Here is a 24,389-nt window from a genome sequence, read left to right as displayed (position 1 = left end):
ATGATAGGGTTAGTGAGGCGGATTAGGGGTTAATAACTTTATTATAGTAGCGCTCAGGTCCGCTCGGCAGATTAGGGGTTAATAAGTGTAGGCAGGTGTCGGCGACGTTGAGGGGGGCAGATTAGGGGTTAATAAATATAATATAGGGGTCGGCGATGTTAGGGCAGCAGATTAGGGGTACATAGGGATAACGTAGGTTGCGGCGGTTTACGGAGCGGCAGATTAGGGGTTTAAAAAAATATGCAGGGGTCAGCGATAGCGGGGGCGGCAGATTAGGGGTTAATAAGTGTAAGGCTAGGGGTGTTTAGACTCGGGGTACATGTTAGAGTGTTAGGTGCAGACGTAGGAAGTGTTTCCCCATAGGAAACAATGGGGCTGCGTTAGGAGCTGAACGCTGCTTTTTTGCAGGTGTTAGGTTTTTTTTAAGCTCAAACAGCCCCATTGTTTCCTATGGGGGAATCGTGCACGAGCACGTTTTTGAGGCCGGCCGCGTCCGTAAGCAACTCTGGTATCGAGAGTTGCATTTGCGGTAAAAATGCTCTACGCTCCTTTTTTGGAGCCTAACGCAGCATTTGTTTGAACTCTCGATACCAGAGTTAAATTTATGGTGCGGCCAGAAAAAAGCCCGCGGAGCGTTAGCAGCCCATTTACCGCCGAACTCCAAATCTAGGCCTAAGTTAGCTACAATGTAACTATTAGTTATATTGTAGCTAGCTTAGGGTTTATTTTATAGGTAAGTATTTAGTTTTAAATAGGAATAATTTAGTTAATGATAGGAATTTTTAGTTAGATTTATTTAAATTATATTTAAGTTAGTGGGTGTTAGGGTTAGACTTAGGTTTAGGGGTTAATACATTTAGTATAGTGGCGGCGACATTGGGGGCGACATATTAGGGGTTAATAAATGTAGGTAGGTGGCGGCGATGTTAGGGTTGGCAGATTAGGGGTTAATAATATTTAACTAATGTTTGCGAGGCGGGAGTGTGGTGGTTTAGGGGTTAATATGTTTATTATAGTGGCAGCGACGTTGGGGCAGCAGATTAGGGGTTGATAAGTGTAGGTAGGTTGCGGCGACATTGGGGGCGTAAGATTGTGGGGGGTAGTTATCAAGCCGTCAACCTCAAATACGCTGCGTATTCCGCAGCGTATTTGTGGCGAGGCTGATACGCCTTAGTTATCAAAGGCTCGAGACCGGCAAAAGTAGAATTTTGTGACGTCAGCTTCGATCCGCCGGACTCAGTCCGACACAGATCGATTCTTACGTCACTCCAGATGTTCCGCACACAAGTGCGGCACATTCTCACTACTTTTGCTAGCTATCAAAAAACTAGCAGGTACGCTCTGCACTTTTACGGCCCAGCGTACCTGGTTTTCAAAGCGCCAGCCTGGAGGCGGCGGATCCCATAGGAATCAATGGGAGTCTGACCATAGCGAAAGTACAAGTTCGCTGCTGACAGACATCCCATTGATTTCTATGGGAGCTGTCTACACCTAACACCCTAACATGTACCCCGAGTCTAAACACCACTAATCTGACCCCCCCTACACCGCCGCAACTAAATAAAGTTATTACCCCCTAAACCGCCGCTCCCGGAGCCCACCGCAACTATAATAAGTGTATTAACCCCTAAACCGCCGCTCCCTGAACCCGCCGCAACCTATATTAAATGTATTAACCCCTATCCTGCCCCCCCTACACCGTCGCCACCTATAATACATTTATTAACCCCTAATCTGCCCCCCCTACACCGTCGCCACCTATAATAAATTTATTAACCCCTATCCTGCCCCCCACTACGCCGCCGCCACTGTAATAAAATGATTAACCCCTAAACCTAACCCTAACCCTAACGCCCCCTAACTTAAATATTAATTAAATAAATCTAAATAAATTAACTCTTATTAACTAAATGAATCCTATTTAAAACTAAATACTTACCTTTAAAATAAACCCTAATATAGCTACAATATAAATAATAATTATATTATAGCTATCTTAGGATTTATATTTATTTTACAGGTAACTTTGTATTTATTTTAGCTAGTTAGAATAGTTATTAAATAGTTATTAACTATTTAATAACTACCTAGCTAAAAGAAATACAAAATTACCTGTAAAATAAATCCTAACTTAAGTTACAATTAAACCTAATACTACACTATCATTAAATTAACTAAATAAACTACCTACAAAGAACTACAATGAAATACAATTACATAAACTAACTAAAGTACAAAAAATAAAAAAAGCTAAGTTACAAAAAATAAAAAATTAAGTTACAAACATGTTAAAAATATTACAACAATTTTAAGCTACTTACACCTAATCTAAGCCCCCTAATAAAATAACAAACCCCCCCAAAATAAAAAAAATCCCTACCCTATTCTAAATTACATAAATTTCAAAGCTCTTTTACCTTACCAGCCCTTAAAAGGGCCATTTGTGGGGGCATGCCCCAAAAAGTTCAGCTCTTTTGCCTGTAAAATAAAAATACAACCCCCCCCCCAACATTAAAACCCACCACCCACATACCCCTAATCTAACCCAAACCCCCCTTACAAAAACCTAACACTAATCCCCTGAAGATCATCCTACCTTGAGTCGTCTTCACTCAGCCGAGCCACCGATGGAACTGAAGAGGACATCCGGAGCGGAAGAAGTTAATCCTCCAAGCGGCGCTGAAGAAATCTTCCATCCGATGAAGTCATCATCCAGGCGGCGCTGAAGAAGTCTTCGATCCGGCCGATGTCATCTTCAAAGAGGCGCTGAAGAGGTCTTCTATCCGGGCGAAGTCATCTTCCAAGCCGGGTCTTCAATCTTCCTTCCGCCGACGCGGAACCACCTTCTTCACCGACGGACTACGACGAATGATGGCTCCTTTAAGGGACGTCATCCAAGATGGCGTCCCCTCAATTCCGATTGGCTGATAGGATTCTATCAGCCAATCGGAATTAAGGTAGGAAAATCTGATTGGCTGATAGAATCAGCCAATCAGATTCAAGTTCAATCCGATTGGCTGATCCAATCAGCCAATCAGATTGAGCTCGCATTCTATTGGCTGATCGGAACAGCCAATAGAATGCGAGCTCAATCTGATTGGCTGATTCCATCAGCCAATCAGATTTTCCTACCTTAATTCCGATTGGCTGATAGAATCCTATCAGCCAATCGGAATTGAGGGGACGCCATCTTGGATGACGTCCCTTAAAGGAGCCGTCATTCGTCGTAGTCCGTCGGTGAAGAAGGTGGTTCCGCGTCGGCGGAAGGAAGATTGAAGACCCGGCTTGGAAGATGACTTCGCCCGGATAGAAGACCTCTTCAGCGCCTCTTTGAAGATGACATCGGCCGGATCGAAGACTTCTTCAGCGCCGCCTGGATGATGACTTCATCGGATGGAAGATTTCTTCAGCGCCGCTTGGAGGATTAACTTCTTCCGCTCCGGATGTCCTCTTCAGTTCCATCGGTGGCTCGGCTGAGTGAAGACGACTCAAGGTAGGATGATCTTCAGGGGATTAGTGTTAGGTTTTTGTAAGGGGGGTTTGGGTTAGATTAGGGGTATGTGGGTGGTGGGTTTTAATGTTGGGGGGGGGGTTGTATTTTTATTTTACAGGCAAAAGAGCTGAACTTTTTGGGGCATGCCCCCACAAATGGCCCTTTTAAGGGCTGGTAAGGTAAAAGAGCTTTGAAATTTATGTAATTTAGAATAGGGTAGGGATTTTTTTTATTTTGGGGGGGTTTGTTATTTTATTAGGGGGCTTAGATTAGGTGTAAGTAGCTTAAAATTGTTGTAATATTTTTAACATGTTTGTAACTTAATTTTTTATTTTTTGTAACTTAGCTTTTTTTATTTTTTGTACTTTAGTTAGTTTATGTAATTGTATTTCATTGTAGTTATTTGTAGTTCATTTATTTAATTAATGTAATGATAGTGTAGTGTTAGGTTTAATTGTAACTTAAGTTAGGATTTATTTTACAGGTAATTTTGTATTTCTTTTAGCTAGGTAGTTATTAAATAGTTAATAACTATTTAATAACTATTCTAACTAGCTAAAATAAATACAAAGTTACCTGTAAAATAAATATAAATCCTAAGATAGCTATAATATAATTATTAATTACATTGTAGCTATCTTAGGGTTTATTTTACAGGTAAGTATTTATTTTTAAATAGGAATAATTTATTAAAGTATAGTGTAGTGTTAGGTGTAATTGTAACTTAGGTTAGGATTTATTTCACAGGTACATTTCTCTTTATTTTAGCTAGGTAAGCTATTAAATAGTTAATAACTATTTAATAGTTATTGTACATGGTTAAAATAAATTGAAAGGTACCTGTAAAATAAAAATAAATCCTAAGATAGCTAGAATATAATTATTATTTATATTGTAGCTATATTAGGGTTTATTTTAAAGGTAAGTATTTAGTTTTAAATAGGATTCATTTAGTTAATAAGAGTTAATTTATTTAGATTTATTTAATTAATATTTAAGTTAGGGGGGCGTTATGGTTAGGGTTAGACTTAGGTTTAGGGGTTAATCATTTTATTACAGTGGCGGCGGCGTAGTGGGGGGCAGGATAGGGGTTAATAAATTTATTATAGGTTGCGGCGGGTTCATGGAGCGGCGGTTTAGGGGTTAATACATTTATAAGACTTGCGGCGGGGTCTAGGAGCGGCGGTTTAGGGGTTAATACATTTATAAGACTTGCGGCGGGGTCTAGGAGCGGCGGTTTAGGGGTTAGTAACTTTATTTAGTTGCGGGGGCCTCCGGGGGCGCCGGTATAGGGGGTAGAACAGTGTAGTTTAGTGTGAGTGCTTAGTGACAGGCTAGCAATAAAGCTGGGAAAAAGCCGAAGGGCAGCGAGATCGGATGAGTGATAACTGTCACAGTCCGCTGCTCATCGCCCCGCGGCTTTTTGACAGCTTTATTTGATAACTTAGGCGAACGTATTCAAGGTCCACGGCGGCGAAGGTAGGCGAGCTTAGGCGGACGTATTGGGCCGGCGAAGCCAGAAAAGTAGACGGCTTGATAAGTAGCCCCCTAGGGGTTAATAAATAAAATGTAGGTGTCTGCGATGTTGGGGGCAGCAGATTAGGGCCTCTATTTATCATAGCCTGGCTGACCTGATCCGACAGTGCGGATCAGGTCCGCCAGACCTCGCTGAATACAGCGAGCAATACGCTCGCCGTATTCAGCATTGCATCAGCAGCATTGCACCAGCAGCTCACAATGGGCCGCCAGCAGGGGGGTGTCAATCAACCCGATCGTACTCAATCGGGTTGATTTCCGGCGATGTCTGCAGGCTCGCCAGAAACACGGGGCATCAAGCTCCATACGGAGCTTGATAAATATGCGCCTAGGGGTTCATAAGTGTAAGAGTAGGGGTGTTTAGACTCGGGGTTCATGTTAGGGTGTTAGGTGTAAACATAACTTTTATTTCCCTATAGGAAACAATGGGGCTGCGTTAGTGAGTTTTACGCTGCTTTTTTGCAGGTGTTAGACTTTTTCTCAGCCAGCTCTCCCCGTTGATTCCTATGGGGAAATCATGCACAAGCAGGTACGACCAGCTCACCGCTGACTTAAGCAGCGCTGGTATTGGAGTGCAGTAAGGAGCAAAATTTTGCTCAATTCTTGCCGGGTTTATACAAACCTGTAATACCAGCGCTGTAGGTAAGTGAGCGGTGAGAGAAAACTGCTCGTTAGCACCACATAGCCTCTAACGCAAAACTCGTAATCTAGCCGTAGGTGTTCTCTGAAGTGTTTACAAATAACTGAATTCTTCACGCAAACATTAACGTGATAGTAATGATGTCACATTAACGTGATAGTAATGATGTCACATTAACGTGATAGTAATGATATCAGATTAACGTGATAGCAATGATGTCACATTAACGTGATAGTAATGATGTCAGATTAACGTGATAGTAATGATGTCACATTAACGTGATAGCAATGATGTCACATTAACGTGATAGTAATGATGTCAGATTAACGTGATAGCAATGATGTCACATTAACGTGATAGTAATGATGTCACATTAACATGATAGCAATGATGTCACATTAACGTGATAGTAATGATGTCACATTAACGTGATAGCAATGATGTCACATTAACTTGATAGTAATGATATCACATTAACGTGATAGCAATGATGTCACATTAATGAATATTCTCATCAATATAATCCCTTACAATCCCTCCAAATATCTTCCCCACTATTGATGTCAGACTAACTGGTCTATAGCTACCTGGATAATCCCTGCTTCCCTTTTTGAAGAGTGGCACAACATCAGCTTTACGTCAATCCTGGGGTACTATGCCTGAGGATAATGAGTCTTGAAAAATTAAGAGGAGAGGTTTGTCTATAACAGTGCTAAATTCCCGTAACACCCTTGGGTGTATTGCATCTGTGCCTGGAGTTTTATTCACCTTAATATTATCCAGTTTTTGTTTCCTGATATCCTTTAGACATAACCCAGTTAATGGTATGGGCTGGAATGTTCTAGTTTGTTCCAAAATATCCTCCATTGGTTCCTCTCTTGTGTAAACAGAAGAAAATAACTGGTTTAGTACCTCAGCCTTCTCCCTGTCACTGTTAATCATGCTACCCTCCACGCATTTTAATGTAGCTACTTTGTCTTTCTTAGATTTTTTGCAGTAACCAGGATATTTATTAGTGTGTGACCAGGAAATTTATTAATGTGTGACCACGATATTTATTATTGTGTGACCAGGATATGTATTAATGTGTGACCGAGATATTTATTATTGTGTGACCAGGATATTTATTAATGTGTGACTGAGATATTTATTATTGTGTGACCAGGATATTTATTAATGTGTGACCAAGATATTTATTATTGTGTGACCAGGATATTTATTAATGTGTGACCAGGATATTTATTAATGTGTGACCAGGATATTTATTATTGTGTGACCAGGAAATTTATTAATGTGTGACCAGGATATTTATTATTGTGTGACCAGAATATTTATTAATGTGTGACTGAGATATTTATTATTGTATGACTGAGATATTTATTTATGTGTGACCGAGATATTTATTATTGTGTGACCAGGATATTTATTATTGTGTGACCAGGATATTTATTAATGTGTGACCAGGATATTTATTATTGTGTGACCAGGCTATTTATTATTGTGTGACCAGGATATTTATTAATGTGTGACCAGGATATTTATTATTGTGTGACCAGGATATTTATTATTGTGTGACCAGGATATTTATTAATGTGTGACCAAGATATTTATTAATGTGTGACCAGGATATTTATTATTGTGTGACCAGGATATTTATTAATGTGTGACCAGGATATTTATTAATGTGTGACCAGGATATTTATTATTGTGTGACCAGGATATTTATTAATGTGTGACCGAGATATTTATTATTGTGTGACCAGGATATTTATTAATGTGTGACCGAGATATTTATTATTGTGTGACCGCTATATTTATTATTGTGTGACGAGGATATTTATTAATGTGTGACCAGGATATTTATTAATGTGTGAGCAGGATATTTATTAATGTGTGACCAGGATATTTATTATTGTGTGACCAGGATATTTATTAATGTGTGATCGAGATATTTATTATTGTGTGACCAGGATATTTATTATTGTGTGACCAGGAAATTTATTAATGTGTGACCAGGATATTTATTATTGTGTGACCAGAATATTTATTAATGTGTGACTGAGATATTTATTATTGTATGACTGAGATATTTATTTATGTGTGACCGAGATATTTATTATTGTGTGACCAGGATATTTATTAATGTGTGACCAGGATATTTATTATTGTGTGACCAGGCTATTTATTATTGTGTGACCAGGATATTTATTAATGTGTGACCAGGATATTTATTATTGTGTGACCAGGATATTTATTATTGTGTGACCAGGATATTTATTAATGTGTGACCAGGATATTTATTAATGTGTGACCAGGATATTTATTATTGTGTGACCAGGATATTTATTAATGTGTGACCAGGATATTTATTAATGTGTGACCAGGATATTTATTATTGTGTGACCAGGATATTTATTAATGTGTGACCGAGATATTTATTATTGTGTGACCAGGATATTTATTAATGTGTGACCGAGATATTTATTATTGTGTGACCGCTATATTTATTATTGTGTGACCAGGATATTTATTAATGTGTGACCAGGATATTTATTAATGTGTGAGCAGGATATTTATTAATGTGTGAGCAGGATATTTATTAATGTGTGACCAGGATATTTATTATTGTGTGACCAGGATATTTATTAATGTGTGATCGAGATATTTATTATTGTGTGACCAGGATATTTATTAATGTGTGACCAGGATATTTATTAATGTGTGACCTGGATACTTATTAATGTGTGACCGAGATATTTATTATTGTGTGACCAGGATATTTATTAATGTGTGACCGAGATATTTATTATTGTGTGACCAGGATATTTATTAATGTGTGACCAGGATATTTATTAATGTGTGACCAGGATATTTATTATTGTGTGACCAGGATATTTATTAATGTGTGACCAGGATATTTATTAATGTGTGACCAGGATATTTATTATTGTGTGACCAGGATATTTATTAATGTGTGACCAGGATATTTATTAATGTGTGACCAGGATATTTATTAATGTGTGACCAGGATATTTATTATTGTGTGACCAGGATATTTATTAATGTGTGACCAGGATATTTATTAATGTGTGACCAGGATATTTATTATTGTGTGACCAGGATATTTATTAATGTGTGACCAGGATATTTATTAATGTGTGACCAGGATATTTATTATTGTGTGACCAGGATATTTATTAATGTGTGACCAGGATATTTATTAATGTGTGACCAGGATATTTATTATTGTGTGACCAGGATATTTATTAATGTGTGACCAGGATATTTATTATTGTGTGACCAGGATATTTATTAATGTGTGACCAGGATATTTATTAATGCGTGAGCAGGATATTTATTAATGTGTGACCAGGATATTTATTATTGTGTGACCAGGATATTTATTATTGTGTGACCAGGATATTTATTAATGTGTGACCAGGATATTTATTATTGTGTGACCAGGATATTTATTAATGTGTGACCAGGATATTTATTATTGTGTGACCAGGATATTTATTATTGTGTGACCAGGATATTTATTATTGTGTGACTGGGATATTAAGTGTTTAGAATATTTAAAAATATAAAGAATTAAAAGCAACTGTACAGAAAAAACAGATGTTCTGTTCTCTACCAAGTAGTTTAATAAAGTTTAATTGGATAAAAAAAACTTGAGCATAAAGTGTTTTGTGCTGGAGGCATAAGCTGCATTGTCCCTCTGTACAGCAGCATATGATGTCACTCAGTGGTGTCACTGCAGGTCACAGACGCACAGGTGAATAGGACTGGACTCTCCCTTCTGGCTATAACTCTTTTTTTTATCTCAAACACAGGGATCCCCTGGTGCTCCGGGAATTAAAGGCGAGTCCGGAGATCCAGGACCTCAGGTAACATCTCATTACTGCAGCATTAATCTCTAATTTCCCTCCTGTTCTCAACTCCATCTGCTATATATCTCTCATAACCCAACTCCTTGTAACTTAAACCTCCCAGTCCTCTATAGAATCCACCTCGTCTGCCTCTGACTTCTATAGAACCCACCTCGTCTGCCTCTGACCTCTATAGAACCCACCTAATCTGCCTCTGACCTCTATAGAACCCACCTCGTCTGTCTCTGACCTTTATAGAACCCACCTCATCTGCTTCTGACCTCTATAGAACCCACCTTGTCTGCCTCTTAACTCTATAGAACCCACCCCATCTGCCTGTGACCTCCATAGAACCCACCCTGTCTGCCTGTGACCTCTATAAAACTCACCTTGTCTGCCTCTAACCTCTATAGAACCCACCTAATCTGCCTCTGACCTCTATAGAACCCACCCCACCTGCCTGTGACCTACATAGAACCCACCCTGTCTGCCTGTGACCTCTATAGAACTCACCTTGTCTGCCTCTAACCTCTATAGAACTCACCTCATCTGCCTCTGACCTCTATAGAACCCACCCCATCTGCCTGTGACCTCCATAGAACCCACCCTGTCTGCCTATGAGCTCTATAGAATTCACCTTGTCTGCCTCTAACCTCTATAGAACCCACCTCATCTGCCTCTGACCTCTATAGAACCCACCCCATCTGCCTGTGGCCTCCATAGAACCCACCCTGTCTGCCTATGAGCTCTATAGAATTCACCTTGTCTGCCTCTAACCTCTATAGAACCCACCTCATCTGCCTCTGGCCTCTATAGAACCCACCCCATCTGTGACTTCCATAGAACCCACCCTGTCTGCCTGTGACCTCTATAGAACTCACCTTGTCTGCCTCTAACCTCTATAGAACCCACCTCATCTGCCTCTGACCTCTATAGAACTCACCCTATCTGCCTGTGACCTCCATAGAACCCACCCTGTCTGCCTGTGGCCTCTATAGAATTCACCTTGTCTGCCTCTAGCCTCTATAGAACCCACCTCATCTGCCTCTGACCTCTATAGAACCCACCCCATCTGCCTGTGACCTCCATAGAACCCACCCTGTCTGCCTCTGACCTCTATAGAACCCACCCCGTCTGCCTCTGATCTCTATAGAACCCACCCCATCTGCCTCTGACCTCTATAGAACCTACTTCATCTGCCTCTGACCTCTATAGAACCCACCCCATCTGCCTGTGACCTCTATAGAACCCACCCCGTCTGCCTGTTACCTCTATAGAACCAATCTCTTCTGCCTCTGACCTCTAAATAACCCACCCATCTGCCTGTGTGACCTCTATAGAACCCACCCCATCTGCCTGTGACCTTTATAGAATCCACCCGTCTGCCTGTGTGACCTATATAGAACCCACTCCATCTGCATGTGACCTCTTTAGAACCCCCCTGTCTACCTGTTACCTTTATAGAACCCACCCCGTCTGCCTGTTACCTCTATAGAAATTACCCTGTCTGTCTGTGACCTCTATAGAATCCACCCTGTCTGCCTGTTATCTCTATAGAACCCACCCCGTCTGCCTGTTACCTCTATAGAACCCACCCCGTCTGCCTCTGTGACCTATATAGAACCCACCCCATCTGCTTGTGACCTCTATAGAACCTACCCCATCTGCCTGTGTGATCTATATATAATCCACCCTATCTGCTTGTGACCTCTAAAGAAACCACCCCATCTGCCTGTGTGACCTATATAGAACCCACCCCATCTGCTTGTGACCTCTATAGAACCCACCCCATCTGCCTGTGTGACCTATATAGAATCCACCCCATCTGTTTGTGACCTCTATAGAACCCACCCCATCTGCCTGTGTGACCTATATAGAATCCACCCCATCTGCTTGTGACCTCTATAGAACCCAACCTGTCTGCCTGTGTGACCTCTATAAAACACACCCCATCTGCTTGTGACCTCTATAGAACCCACCCCGTCTGCCTGTGACCTCTATAGAACAGACCCCATCTGCCTGTAACCTCTATAGAACACACCCCATCTGCCTTTGATCTCTATAGAACCCACCCCTTCTACATGTGACCTCCCCAGTCTCTATGCATGTGTCTTTCACAGGCCCCCGCCTCTCTTTGTGTGGCCTCCACAGCATGCAGCCTCTCTTCATGTGACCTCCCCAGTACCCAGCTTATGTAAATATGACCTCTATAGATCCCACCCCATCGATCTGTGGCCTCTATAGAATCCACCAAATCTGTCTGTGACCACTAAAGAACTTGCCATGTCTGCCTGTGACCTCTATAGAATCCACCCATTCTGCATATGACCTCTATAGAACTCACATCTTCTACATGTGACCTCCCCAGTACCCAACCTCTATACATGTGACTTTCCCAGGCCTCAGCCTCTCTACATGTGACCTCCATAGAACCTGCCCCTTCTATATGTGACCTCCCTAGTACCCAGACTTCTACATGTGACCTCCATAGAACCCATCCTGTCTGCCTGTGACCTCTATAGATCCCACCCTTCCTGTCTGTGACTTTTATAGAACCCACCCCATCTGCTTGTAACCTCTATAGAACTCCCCCTTCTGTAAGTGACCTCCCCAGTACCCAGCCTCTGTGCATTTTAATTACTCAGACCTCAACCTCTCTACATGTGCCCTCCCCAGTACCCAGCCTCTATACATGTGACTTTCCCAGGCCTAAGGCTCTCTACATGTGCCCTCCCCAGTACCCAGCCTCTATACATGTGACTTTCCCAGGCCTAAGGCTCTCTACATGTGCCCTCCCCAGTACCCAGCCTCTATACATGTGACTTTCCCAGGCCTAAGGCTCTCTACATGTGCCCTCCCCAGTACCCAGCCTCTATACATGTGACTTTCCCAGGCCTAAGGCTCTCTACATGTGCCCTCCCCAGTACCCAGCCTCTATACATGTGACTTTCCCAGGCCTAAGGCTCTCTACATGTGCCCTCCCCAGTACCCAGCCTCTATACATGTGACTTTCCCAGGCCTAAGGCTCTCTACATGTGCCCTCCCCAGTACCCAGCCTCTATACATGTGACTTTCCCAGGCCTAAGGCTCTCTACATGTGCCCTCCCCAGTACCCAGCCTCTATACATGTGACTTTCCCAGGCCTAAGGCTCTCTACATGTGACCTCCCCAGTACCCACCTCTTTTACACATGACCTCCCCAGTACCCACCCTTTTTACACATGATCTCCTCAGTACCCACCCTGTTTACACATGACCTCCCCATTACCCACCCCTTCTACATGTGACCGCCATATAAATCACCTCTTCTATATGTGACCTCCCCAGTACCCAGCCTCTATACAGGTGACTTTACCAGGCCTCAGCCGCTCTACATGTGACCTCTCCAGTACCCACCCCTTCTACATGTGACCTTCCCAGGACACATCCTCTCTACATGAGACCTCCCCAGTACACACCCCTCCTGCATTTGACCTTCAAAGAACTTGCCCCATCTTCATGTGACCTCCACAGAACCCAACCCTTCTACATGTGACCCCCATAGAACCTGCCCCTTCTACATGTGACCTCCCCAGTACTCAACTCTTGTACATGTGTCCTCCATAGAACCTACTATATGTGACCTCCATATAATCCACCCCTACTATATGTGACCTCCATCGAACCCAACCCTTCTACCTGTGACCTCCATAGGACCCACCCCTTATACATGTGTCATCCATAGAAACCACCCCTTCTACATTTGACCTATAGAACCCACACCAATTACATGTGATCTCCATATAACCCACTCCTTCTATATGTGATCTCCCCAGTACTAGAGTGACCATATTGCTGCTTTTAAAAGGGACACATATGAAAAATACATATGTCAGGGTTCTTATACAAAACATTTCTTTAAATAATCCTGAAAGGACAGCCCTGACATATGTATTTTTCATATGTGTCCCTTTTTAAAGCAGCAATATTGTCACCCTACCCAGTACCCATCCCTTCTACATGTGATCTCCTCAGTACCCACTGCTTCTATATTTGACCTCTATAGAACCCACTCCTGTACATGTGATCTCCATAAAATCCACCCCTCTGCATGGGATTTCCCCAGTACTCACCCCTTCTTCATGTGATCTCCCCAGTACCCACCCATTCTACATGTGATCTCCCCAGTATCCACCCCTTCTACATGTGACTACCACAGGACCTACCCCTCTACATGTGATCTCCATAAAACCCACCCCTCTAAATGTGATGTCCCCAGGATCTACCCCTCTACATGTTATCTTCATAGCCATGGAACCCCTTCTTCAAATGACCTCCCCAGTAAACAAACCTTCTACATGTGACTTCCCTAGCTCTTCTACATGTGACTTACAGTACCCATCCCTCCTACACGTGTCCTCCCCAGTATCCACCACTTCTACACTTAACCTCACCTGTTTACACTCCTCCTACATTTGTGCTCCCCAGTACCCTCCCCCTCCACATTTGACCTCTCTAATACCCACCCCTTCTACAAGTGACCTCCTAGTATCAATGTATTCACTCGCTCAAGCACTACGGGGCTATTGTTTGAACTGTCTAACAATAAATTCATTACCGCAGTACACCGATCTGTGCTCCTCTACTTTTTCTTTATCAATTTATTCTACATGTGACCTTCCTAGTACCTGTTTCTTTCTGCATGTGAACTTCCCAGGACTCTGCCCTTCTACATGCGACCTCCCTAGTACCCACAACTTCTATATTTGACCTTTCCAGTACCGTCCCCTCCACATGTGACCTTCCAGTACTCACTCCATCTACATGTGACCTGTCTGGTGCTCATCTCTTCTCTATGATCCTTCATAACATCTTTGTCCATCCACCCACAAACACCCTTTACCGCATTACATTTCTGCATGGGCTTATCTTCTTTTGTTTGCACATTAGGGTCCAAGAGGAATTCAAGGTTCTTCAGGTCCAATGGGAAAAGCTGGTAAGAGGGTAAGTTTGGGGATATATAGATATATATTTATACATATATATATATAAATAAAGAAAATATATTTAGATCTTAGCATGGCACCAACACATTTTAACATTTCCTGGGTAAATGTAACTGTCTCACTGTATTACATCAGTGTGATATTGTGACTCTATATTAAATGTGTCACACTGTGTCTGCATATTATAGCTTAGGTGACGTACAGTATGTTCTTGGATAGCACTAACACCTCAGGATGGCATGGCACTGTATTACAATACTGTATGTTCTTGGATAGCATTAACACCTCAGGATGGCATGGCACTGTATTACAATACTGTATGTTCTTGGATAGCATTAACACCTCAGGATGGCATGGCACTGTATTACAATACTGTATGTTCTTGGATAGCATTAACACCTCAGGATGGCATGGCACTGTATTACAATACTGTATGTTCTTGGATAGCATGGCACTGTATTACAATACTCATTATGTTACTTTGAGTCATCAGTGTAAAGTTTAGTTCTATATTGTGCTATATGGTGATTCTATATTATTTACATAACTTTAAAGGACCAGTAAAAACAGTAGATTTGCATGATCAACAAATGCATGATTAAAAGACATTACAAAATCACTTAGGGGCCCATTTATCAAGCTCTGGATGGAGCTTGAGGGCCCGTGTTTCTGGCGAGCCGAATTGTTTAAAATTACATGTTCTATCTGAATAATGAAAGTTTAATTTTGACTGAGTGTCCCTTTATGGGAATCTGCTCCATTATACCTCTTGTGGGCATGACACAACGTCTTCTACCTTGGGGTGCCATTAGTATGAGCCCTTTTAATGGTATTACCTTGTATAATTATATTTGTTTTGTTTTTATTCTTTGGATCCTTGTTGAGGATTTGAAGAGGACAAATGTTTCAGTTTGCATCATGTAAATAGGTTGCAAGGAATGATCTGCTGTGGGTTAGAAGAAGGTCATTTACTTTGTTCATGTGACACATTTTTCTTTTAGGGACGCCCTGGTACTGATGGAGCTCGTGGGATGCCAGGAGAGCCTGGATCTAAGGTACACCATGATAAAGTTATGGCAATGTCCACAAGAAGCAGCCACTCAGCTTAAGTTGAGACAATGAGAGGTGAATGACAGCTTCCTCTAATAGGCCTCCTTCTTTTGCAGGGAGATAGAGGGTTTGATGGTCTTCCCGGTCTGCCTGGTGAGAAAGGACACAGGGTGAGTCTTTTCCTTTGTAAAGAAGCAGAAGTTTCCTGATGAGCTACTCCAATCATTATTGTACTCTAAGAACTACTTTGTTATGACACCAGCAGAAATGGGACACCTGGGTGTGATCTTGGGTTTGGGTCTTACCCCTCAGCTCCAGCATGGGGTGTTAGATATCAGGTGCTCAGCATGTCTTTAAGTTCCATTTATTTTAGTGGTCAAAGGTTAGAGGCAAGGAGGAGATTTTATCCCTATTGAACTTTTTGTTGACACTGACACAATATATCAGTTATTTGTGTCTTCACATAAGAAGTTGTTATTGTTTGTTCATAGGGCCAATGAACGCATTCCAGAAATGAAATTCACTGAAACAAAATATATAATGTATTCTACAGCATCAGCAGACATTTCAGTGCATGCGTTATACGGATTCATTGAAAAAGTAGAAAAAACAATGTAGGATCATAGTGAAATGTTTCCCTAGAACATCACACAATGACTCAAATGTTTGTGACACAAAAGACAAATGTATGTGACACAAGACACATGTATGTGACACAAAAGACAAATGTATGTGACACAAGACACATGTATGTGACACAAAAGACACGTGTATGTGACACAAAAGACAAATGTATGTGACACAAGACAAATGTATGTGACATGAAAGACACATGTATGTGACACAAAAGACAGGTGTATGTGACATGAAATACACATGTAAGTGACATGAAAGACACATGTATGTGACACAAAAGTCACATGTATGTGACACAAAAGACACATGTATATGACACAAAAGACATGTATGTGACATGAAAGACACATGTATGTGACACAAAAGTCACTTGTATGTGACATGAAAGGCACATGTATGTGACACAAAAGACACGTTATGTGACACAAAAGACACATGTATGTGACACAAATGGCACATGTATGTGACACAAATGACACATGTATGTGACATGAAAGATACATGTATGTGACATAAATTACACATGAATGTGACACAAAAGACACATGTATGTGACATGAAAGACACATGGATGTGACACAAAAGACATATGTATGTGACATGAAAGACACATGTATGTGACACAAAAGACACATGTTATGTGACACAAAAGACACATGTATGTGACACAAGCCACATGTATGTGACACAAATGACACATGTATGTGACACAAAGACACATGTATGCTGGAATAATGGTAATATTTTAAAATAAATGATTGATAACAACATTTGCTGTAATTGAGCATCTTGTAGTAACTTACAGTTTACAAAATACACCAACAGATTAGATAGTTATGTTCTATATTGTGAGCACATTTTGGGGAGGGGTAGACCTGGAAATCACATCCTATATCTGTATATGAACATTTATACCCAATTAAACATACTTTATATGGTGCTCTGACAAAATGCCGACGGACATTTGGCCGACAGACAGAATGCCGACGCATGTTTCAAGTTGTAATTCTCTGTCTGTAAAATTATCTATCTATCGAATCTATCTATTTATATATCTATTGAATCTATCTATCTATCTATCAAATTTATCTATCTATCTATTGCATCCTTTTATCTATCTATCTACCTATCTACCTATCTATAAAATCTATCGATCTATCAAATCTATCTATTTACCTATCTTGTGGCCGGACTTTTATTTGACAGCCACTTGTGTGTCGGACTATTATCCGTCGGTCAAATGTCCGTCTGCCAAACGTCTGTCGGCCAAATGTCCGTCGGCTAACAGTCCGGCCACAACTTTATTTTCACTTAAATTCAGCTTAGATTGAGGTGTTGAAGCCCTATATTATATTATGTTATATTATGTTATATTATGTTATATTATGTTATATTATTTTACATTATATTATGTTACATTATATTATTTTACATTATATTATGTTATATTATGTTATATTATGTTATATTATTTTACATTATATTATGTTACATTATATTATTTTACATTATATTATGTTATATTATATTATTTCGCATTATATTATGTTATATTATGTCATATTATGTTATATTATGTTATATTATGACTATAGACCCCATGGTTTGTGAACTTATATATTAATCATGCAGATTTCCCACTTAAACCTGAGAGCCATTCATAGCCTTAGTGTCCATACTGTAGATTAACCCATTGGATCCCAGCTAGGTCTGCAACCTATTACTATGAAAACCATTGCACCAAAAGCCATTACTTCTAACTCATTGTAATGTATTTTATTGGTATACAACTGGGATCTCATGGGTTTATAAGTGTATAAACTGGGCTCAATTCTCATGGATTTATTTTAGGGTTCCTTGTTTCTGCAGACAAATCCTGCTGTGGGCTTCCATATATTTGAAGCTTTGCTCTAGAAAGAATGTAAATAAATGCTTATGCCTTCAGGACCATAAATGCTGCAAGTTTAAATTTTCTGTAGTCAGATACTATTTCTAGTGCTAGCTGTCATCTCAAAAGGAGGAGGGAGGAGTTTCACCATGTGATTGACACCTTGCTTCCCTCATGCACCAATAGTTGGAGGGAGGAGTTTCACAGTGTGAGTGACACTTTGCTTCCCTCTTGCACCAATAGAAGGAGGGAGGAGTTTCACACTGTGATTGACACCTTGCTTCCCACATGCACCAATAGAAGGAGGGAGGAGTTTCACAGTGTGATTGACACTTTGCTTCCCTCTTGCACCAATAGAAGGAGGGAGGAGTTTCACAGTGTGATTGACACTTTGCTTCCCTCTTGCGCCAATAGAAGGAGGGAGGAGTTCACACTGTGATTGACACCTTGCTTCCCTCTTGCACCAATAGAAGGAGGGAGGAGTTTCACAGTGTGATTGACACCTTGCTTCCCTCTTGCACCAATAGAAGGAGGGAGGAGTTTCACAGTGTGATTGACACCTTGCTTCCCTCATGCACCAATAGTAGGAGGGAGGAGTTTCACAGTGTGATTGACACTTTGCTTCCCTCTTGCACTAATAGAAGGAGGGAGGAGTTTCACAGTGTGATTGACACCTTGCTTCCCTCATGCACCAATAGGAGGGAGGAGTTTCACAGTGTGAGTGACACCTTGCTTCCCTCTTGCACCAATAGAAGGAGGGAGGAGTTTCACAGTGTGATTGACACCTTGCTTCCCTCATGCACCAATAGGAGGGAGGAGTTTCACAGTGTGATTGACACTTTGCTTTCCTCATGCACCAATAGAAGGAGGGAGGAGTTTCACAGTGTGATTGACACCTTGCTTCCCTCATGCACCAATAGGAGGGAGGAGTTTCACACACATGCACCAGCATCAGCTTCAGTCATTCATCTCTCCTATAATGTCTCTAGGCTTGTGTTCTATTAAAATGATTCTTAACACTAAGGGCCAGATTACAAGTGGACTGGATTGCACTAGTATTACAATTTGAAAGTAAACAAGACCGCTTAAGCACAATTCAAGTTAAAGCTCGTTGGGGTTAGCGCATCCTCAGAGCTGTGGTTAACTGTTTCTGCGAAACAAAAAAAGTCTCACAAAACACATCTAAAATACATTACAAAATACACTCGTAATAACACCATCTAATAATAATGATAAAAAAAATATTGCACAAAAAAGTTATAAAGGTTCAAGATATGAGATCTCAGGTGTTAGAAAAAAAGGCTGCAAAAGGCTTTAACATTGACATACATATATATACATGTCTAAAGATGTATTGGTATGTATATATAAATGTCTATATATGTGTACATATGTATTTATATGTGTACATATGTATTTATATGTGTATATATCTTTATATGTGTATATATGTATTTATATGTGTACATATGTATTAATATGTTTATATATGTATTCATATGTGTACATATGTATTTATATGTGTATATATATATATATATATATATATATATGTATTTATATGTGTATATATGTATTTATATGTATACATATGTATTTATATGTGTATATATCTTTATATGTGTATATATATATATATATATATATATATATATGTATTTATATGTGTACATATGTATTTATATGTTTATATATGTATATATATATATATGTATTTATATGTGTATATATATATATATATATATATATATGTATTTATATGTGTATATATATATATATATGTATTTATATGTGTACATATCTATTTATATGTGTACATATGTATATATATGTATTTATATGTGTACATATCTATTTATATGTGTATATATATATATATATATATATATTTATATGTGTACATATGTATTTATATGTTTATATATGTATTCATATGTGTACATATGTATTTATATGTGTATATATATATATATATATGTATTTATATGTATACATATGTATTTATATGTGTATATATGTATTTATATGTGTATATATATATATATATATATTTATATGTGTACATATCTATATTTATATATGTATATATCTATTTATATGTGTGTGTATATATATATATATATACATATATATATATATATATGTGCACATATCTATTTATATGTGTGTATATATATATATATATATATATATATATATATATATATATATATATATATATATATATATGTATTTATATGTGTACATATGTATTTATATGTGTCAGCCAAGGTCAGCCACCTGGGTGCAAACAAGCTTATAATAGTCCTGAAACAAAAGATGCACTCTCAGGAATTTCACTCAAAAAGTGTCAGCTTTATTAGATGACGTTTCAGAGACCAACCGTCTCTTTTATCAGATCAAAGTGACAGTTGGTCTCTGAAACGTCATCTAATAAAGCTGACATTTTTGAGTGAAATTCCTGAAAGTGCATCTTTTGTTTCAGGACTATTTATATGTGTATATACTGTATGTATTTACATGTGTACATATGTATTTATATAAGTATATATGTATTTATATGTGTATATATGTATTTATATGTGTATGTATGTATTTATATGTGTATATATGTATTTATATGTGTATATATGTATTTATATGTGCATATATGTATTTATATGTGTACATATGTATTTATATATGTGCATATGTATTTATATGTGTATATATGTATTTATATGTGCATATATGTATTTATATGTGTACATATGTATTTATATGTGTACATATGTATTTATATGTGTATATATGTATTTATATGTGTACATATGTATTTATATGTGTACATATGTATTTATATGTGTATATATGTATTTATATGTGTACATATGTATTTATATGTGTATGTATGTATATGTGTACATATGTATTTATATGTGTATATATGTATTTATATGTGTACATATGTATTTATATGTGTACATATATATTTATAGGTGTACATATGTATTTATATGTGTATATATGTATTTATATGTGTACATATTTATTTATGTGTGCATATATGTATTTACAGATTTATATACACATATAAACACATAAATACATATGTATACATATATAGGCATTTATATATGTGCATTGGAACCCTTTGCAGTTAAGTAGATGAAAACATGAAAAAACATATTTATGCAATATTCATATTTAATAAAGTGTTTAACTATGTTTTACTGTACGTATATCACTAATCACAATATTGACAGCACCACTTAAACTAGAATTTAAAGCAAATACATTAAAGAGAAGATGCACAGGAAAAAATGCTGCCGTGCATTTCCTAAACCTTATATAAACAAATATAGAGCTATAACTTTTTTACTTTCAACACCAGCGCAATCCGACACGCACAAAAGGTTTACTTCCAGTTCAATTAGCGAGCTAGTGAAAGCTCTAAATAGCGCTCCACTCGTAATCCGGCCCTAAATACATTACATGTACCACCCTCTAATTATTAGTACTGCTATTTTGGAACCTAAGTTACACTGCAGGTATCTGAAGGAGAGTTACTGCAAACGCATCAGCAATGGAATGTAGTGATAGATAGAATTCAACATGGCGGCACCATGACTAGAGGAAGGCGGCAAATAACCTTAAAGGGAAATGAAACCCAAAAATGTTCTTTCATGATTCAGATAGATAATACAATTTTAAACAACTTTCCAATTGACTTCTTTTATTTAATTTGCTTCCTTCTCTTGATATCATTTGCTGAAAGGTTTATCTAGGCTCACCCATGTGGTCAGTTAGAAACCAGTAGTGCATTGCTACTCCTTCAACAAATGATACCAAGAAAATGAAACAAATTGGATAATATAAGTAAATTAGAAAGTTGTTTAAAATAGTTTTCTCTATCTGAATTATGAAAGAAAATATTTGGGTTTCATGACCCTTTAATACTATGCTTTAAAATGTAATGATATCTGCCCTGGGAGAGCACAAGACTATTGAGTTTTTGTTCTAAAGATGGTGCAGAGTTATATTTATATGTTTTGTGTATTTGTTTAATGATAGAGTGGAGAGTAAAATTAGTTTGGGTCTGTATTCTGAATTTAAATGAACTGAGCAGAATCAGTGCTAAACCACCATTAGCAAAGAGTGCTGGGTTTGTATGTGTAGGTCTCTTTATATCACTCCTACTGCACGTGTGTGAACCATGATGCATGTCCATACTGTATCCATATGGGATAAATACATTAGCAATACAAGCATAGAAATATTTTTATTTTAGAAAACAAAGTTCTGTTAGTAATGGTAAACTGAGTATCAGATGTGAAGCTGCTCTTCAGGAAACTACAGCAAAGACAAAACAGGCTGATGAGAGCATTAAATAATAACAATTTAATTCATGCAGTATTTACACTGAAGCCAGAGACAACTTATAAATGTCTTTATAGAAACAGCTGTCTGTGGGTAGGCTTGCTGGCTCTGCATTACAACCTAAGCATAGATAGATAGACATCTTCTTTAAATTAATGATGACCAAAAACAATGACACTGTGATGTCTCTGGCTGCAGTTGGGACATTGCATGCTGGCATTTTTCTCATGAGTAGTTTTTCTCTTTGCTGTACTTTGTACGGTTTTATCTATTTTACAAAGACTGCAGCTGCTTTGGATGTCTGGTACAGAGGTTTCTATGACAGCTTCAGTCTGCAGAGTCAGTTACCGGCACGACACTGATGAGACTTAAAGGTCGAAACGGCTGTCTATGGGTAGGTTTACTGGCTCTGCACCCCAAAGCCTTGAATATGGGGAGTAATTACCAATGGAATTGTTTGTCTCAGGGAGTAATAGATTCCAAAAAAGTCATATTTAATTGAAGTTTTATTTTGTTTGTTTTTAGTTTAGAGGGCTGAGTCAGGTTTATATACCACAAGTACATGGATATGTTTAACCATTTGGCTACTAGAGGAGTTTGCGCTGCATTGCTATGATAAATGTTACTGCTCTGATTAGCTTACAATAGTCTGCTCTTGTGGTCTACAAAGGAGATCATTTCTCAAAGTTATATAGAATTTGAATCATAAAGAGGTCATTGATAAGGTTAACATAAGATTGAAAGAAATGACCCGTTTTAAGATTAATTTTATATTCTAACCTTCTGTTTATATTCTAACCTTTTTTGTTTGGACTTTATTTGGAAATTTATTTCCTAAGAAATACGTCCATTAGTAATTACCACCCTTAGGGCTCGTTTTCATTAAGCGGTAATTAGGTTTGCGCAAGGTCGCAAACCAATAAATATGCTGTCGGAAACAATTTAGTTTTTCGACTGCTTCCAATTACGCGGTATACCTCAATATGGGCAGCCAGGGTCCGGCTGCCGAAAACATTTCCGCGTCCCATGGAAAGTATTAGAAGCAGTTAAGTGATAACTTATATCAGGTTTCCAATGAAAGCGCAAATCGTTAATACACTGTCGGAAGCTGTCGATATATTTAAAAACATGGCAACCAGCTCATCTAGGTGTAAAAGAGGAAACTTGAGCTTTTTGAGACCATTTTTTTGCAAGTGTTTCATGTGGAAATAAATTGTAATATGTCATATTTATTGTTGTCCCATGTATAGTAATAGTTGCACTTATGTTCTTATGGAAATATCAGTAGGTATTTATATATAAAAATATATGCAAGCACATACTGTATCTACAGAATTCAAACTAGACCTATGCCTAGGGCAGCAATACATATTACATATATTAATAAAGTGGAAACTATAATTATAATAAAAATAGTATTTGCTTGTAGTTAAAAAAAATCTGTATTATAAATAAGTGTATCTATGTGTTTTGTTTGTCTTTAGAGGTGATAACAGGTAAGGAGCCCAGACATTAAACATACATTTTATAGTGTAAGGTCGGGTTACCATAGCAACTAATTGAAATCCAACGTTGCATGTAAGCATTAACACAACATTAAACAGACAATCTACACCAGATGTTTTATTGTTTAAATAGATAGATAATCCTTTTATTACCCATTCCCTAGTTTTCCATAACCACACAGTTATATAAATACATTTTTTACCTCTGTGAATACCTTGTATCTAAGCCTTTGCAAACTGCCCCCTTATTTCAGTTCTTTTGACAGACAGCCATTTTAGCCAATCAGAGCTGGCTACCTGGAACTCCACGTGCGTAAGCACAGTGTTATCAATATGACACACATGAACTAACACCCTCTAGTGGTGAAAAACTGTCAAAATGCCCTGCGAGAAGAGGCGGCCTTCAAGGGCTTAGAAATTAGTAT

At 38.5% G+C, this 24,389-nt stretch overlaps 1 protein-coding gene across 6 annotated transcripts in view; it reads left to right on the top strand.

Annotated features, from left to right (window-relative positions):
- Positions 1-24,389, top strand: part of LOC128641190 (collagen alpha-1(XI) chain-like) — a 222,453-nt gene that overhangs the window by 119,002 nt on the left and 79,062 nt on the right. For all 6 annotated transcript variants that reach the window (XM_053693756.1, XM_053693757.1, XM_053693754.1 and 3 more), the window contains 4 exons: positions 9,506-9,559; positions 14,471-14,524; positions 15,528-15,581; positions 15,693-15,746. In XM_053693756.1, the coding sequence (XP_053549731.1) occupies positions 9,506-9,559; positions 14,471-14,524; positions 15,528-15,581; positions 15,693-15,746 (216 nt within the window). The remainder of the gene's footprint in view (positions 1-9,505; positions 9,560-14,470; positions 14,525-15,527; positions 15,582-15,692; positions 15,747-24,389) is intronic.

This window comes from Bombina bombina, chromosome 10 (genome assembly GCF_027579735.1).
Source record: "Bombina bombina isolate aBomBom1 chromosome 10, aBomBom1.pri, whole genome shotgun sequence".
Classification (NCBI taxonomy): Eukaryota; Metazoa; Chordata; class Amphibia; order Anura; family Bombinatoridae; genus Bombina; species Bombina bombina.
This window is presented reverse-complemented; position numbering and strand designations above follow the sequence as displayed.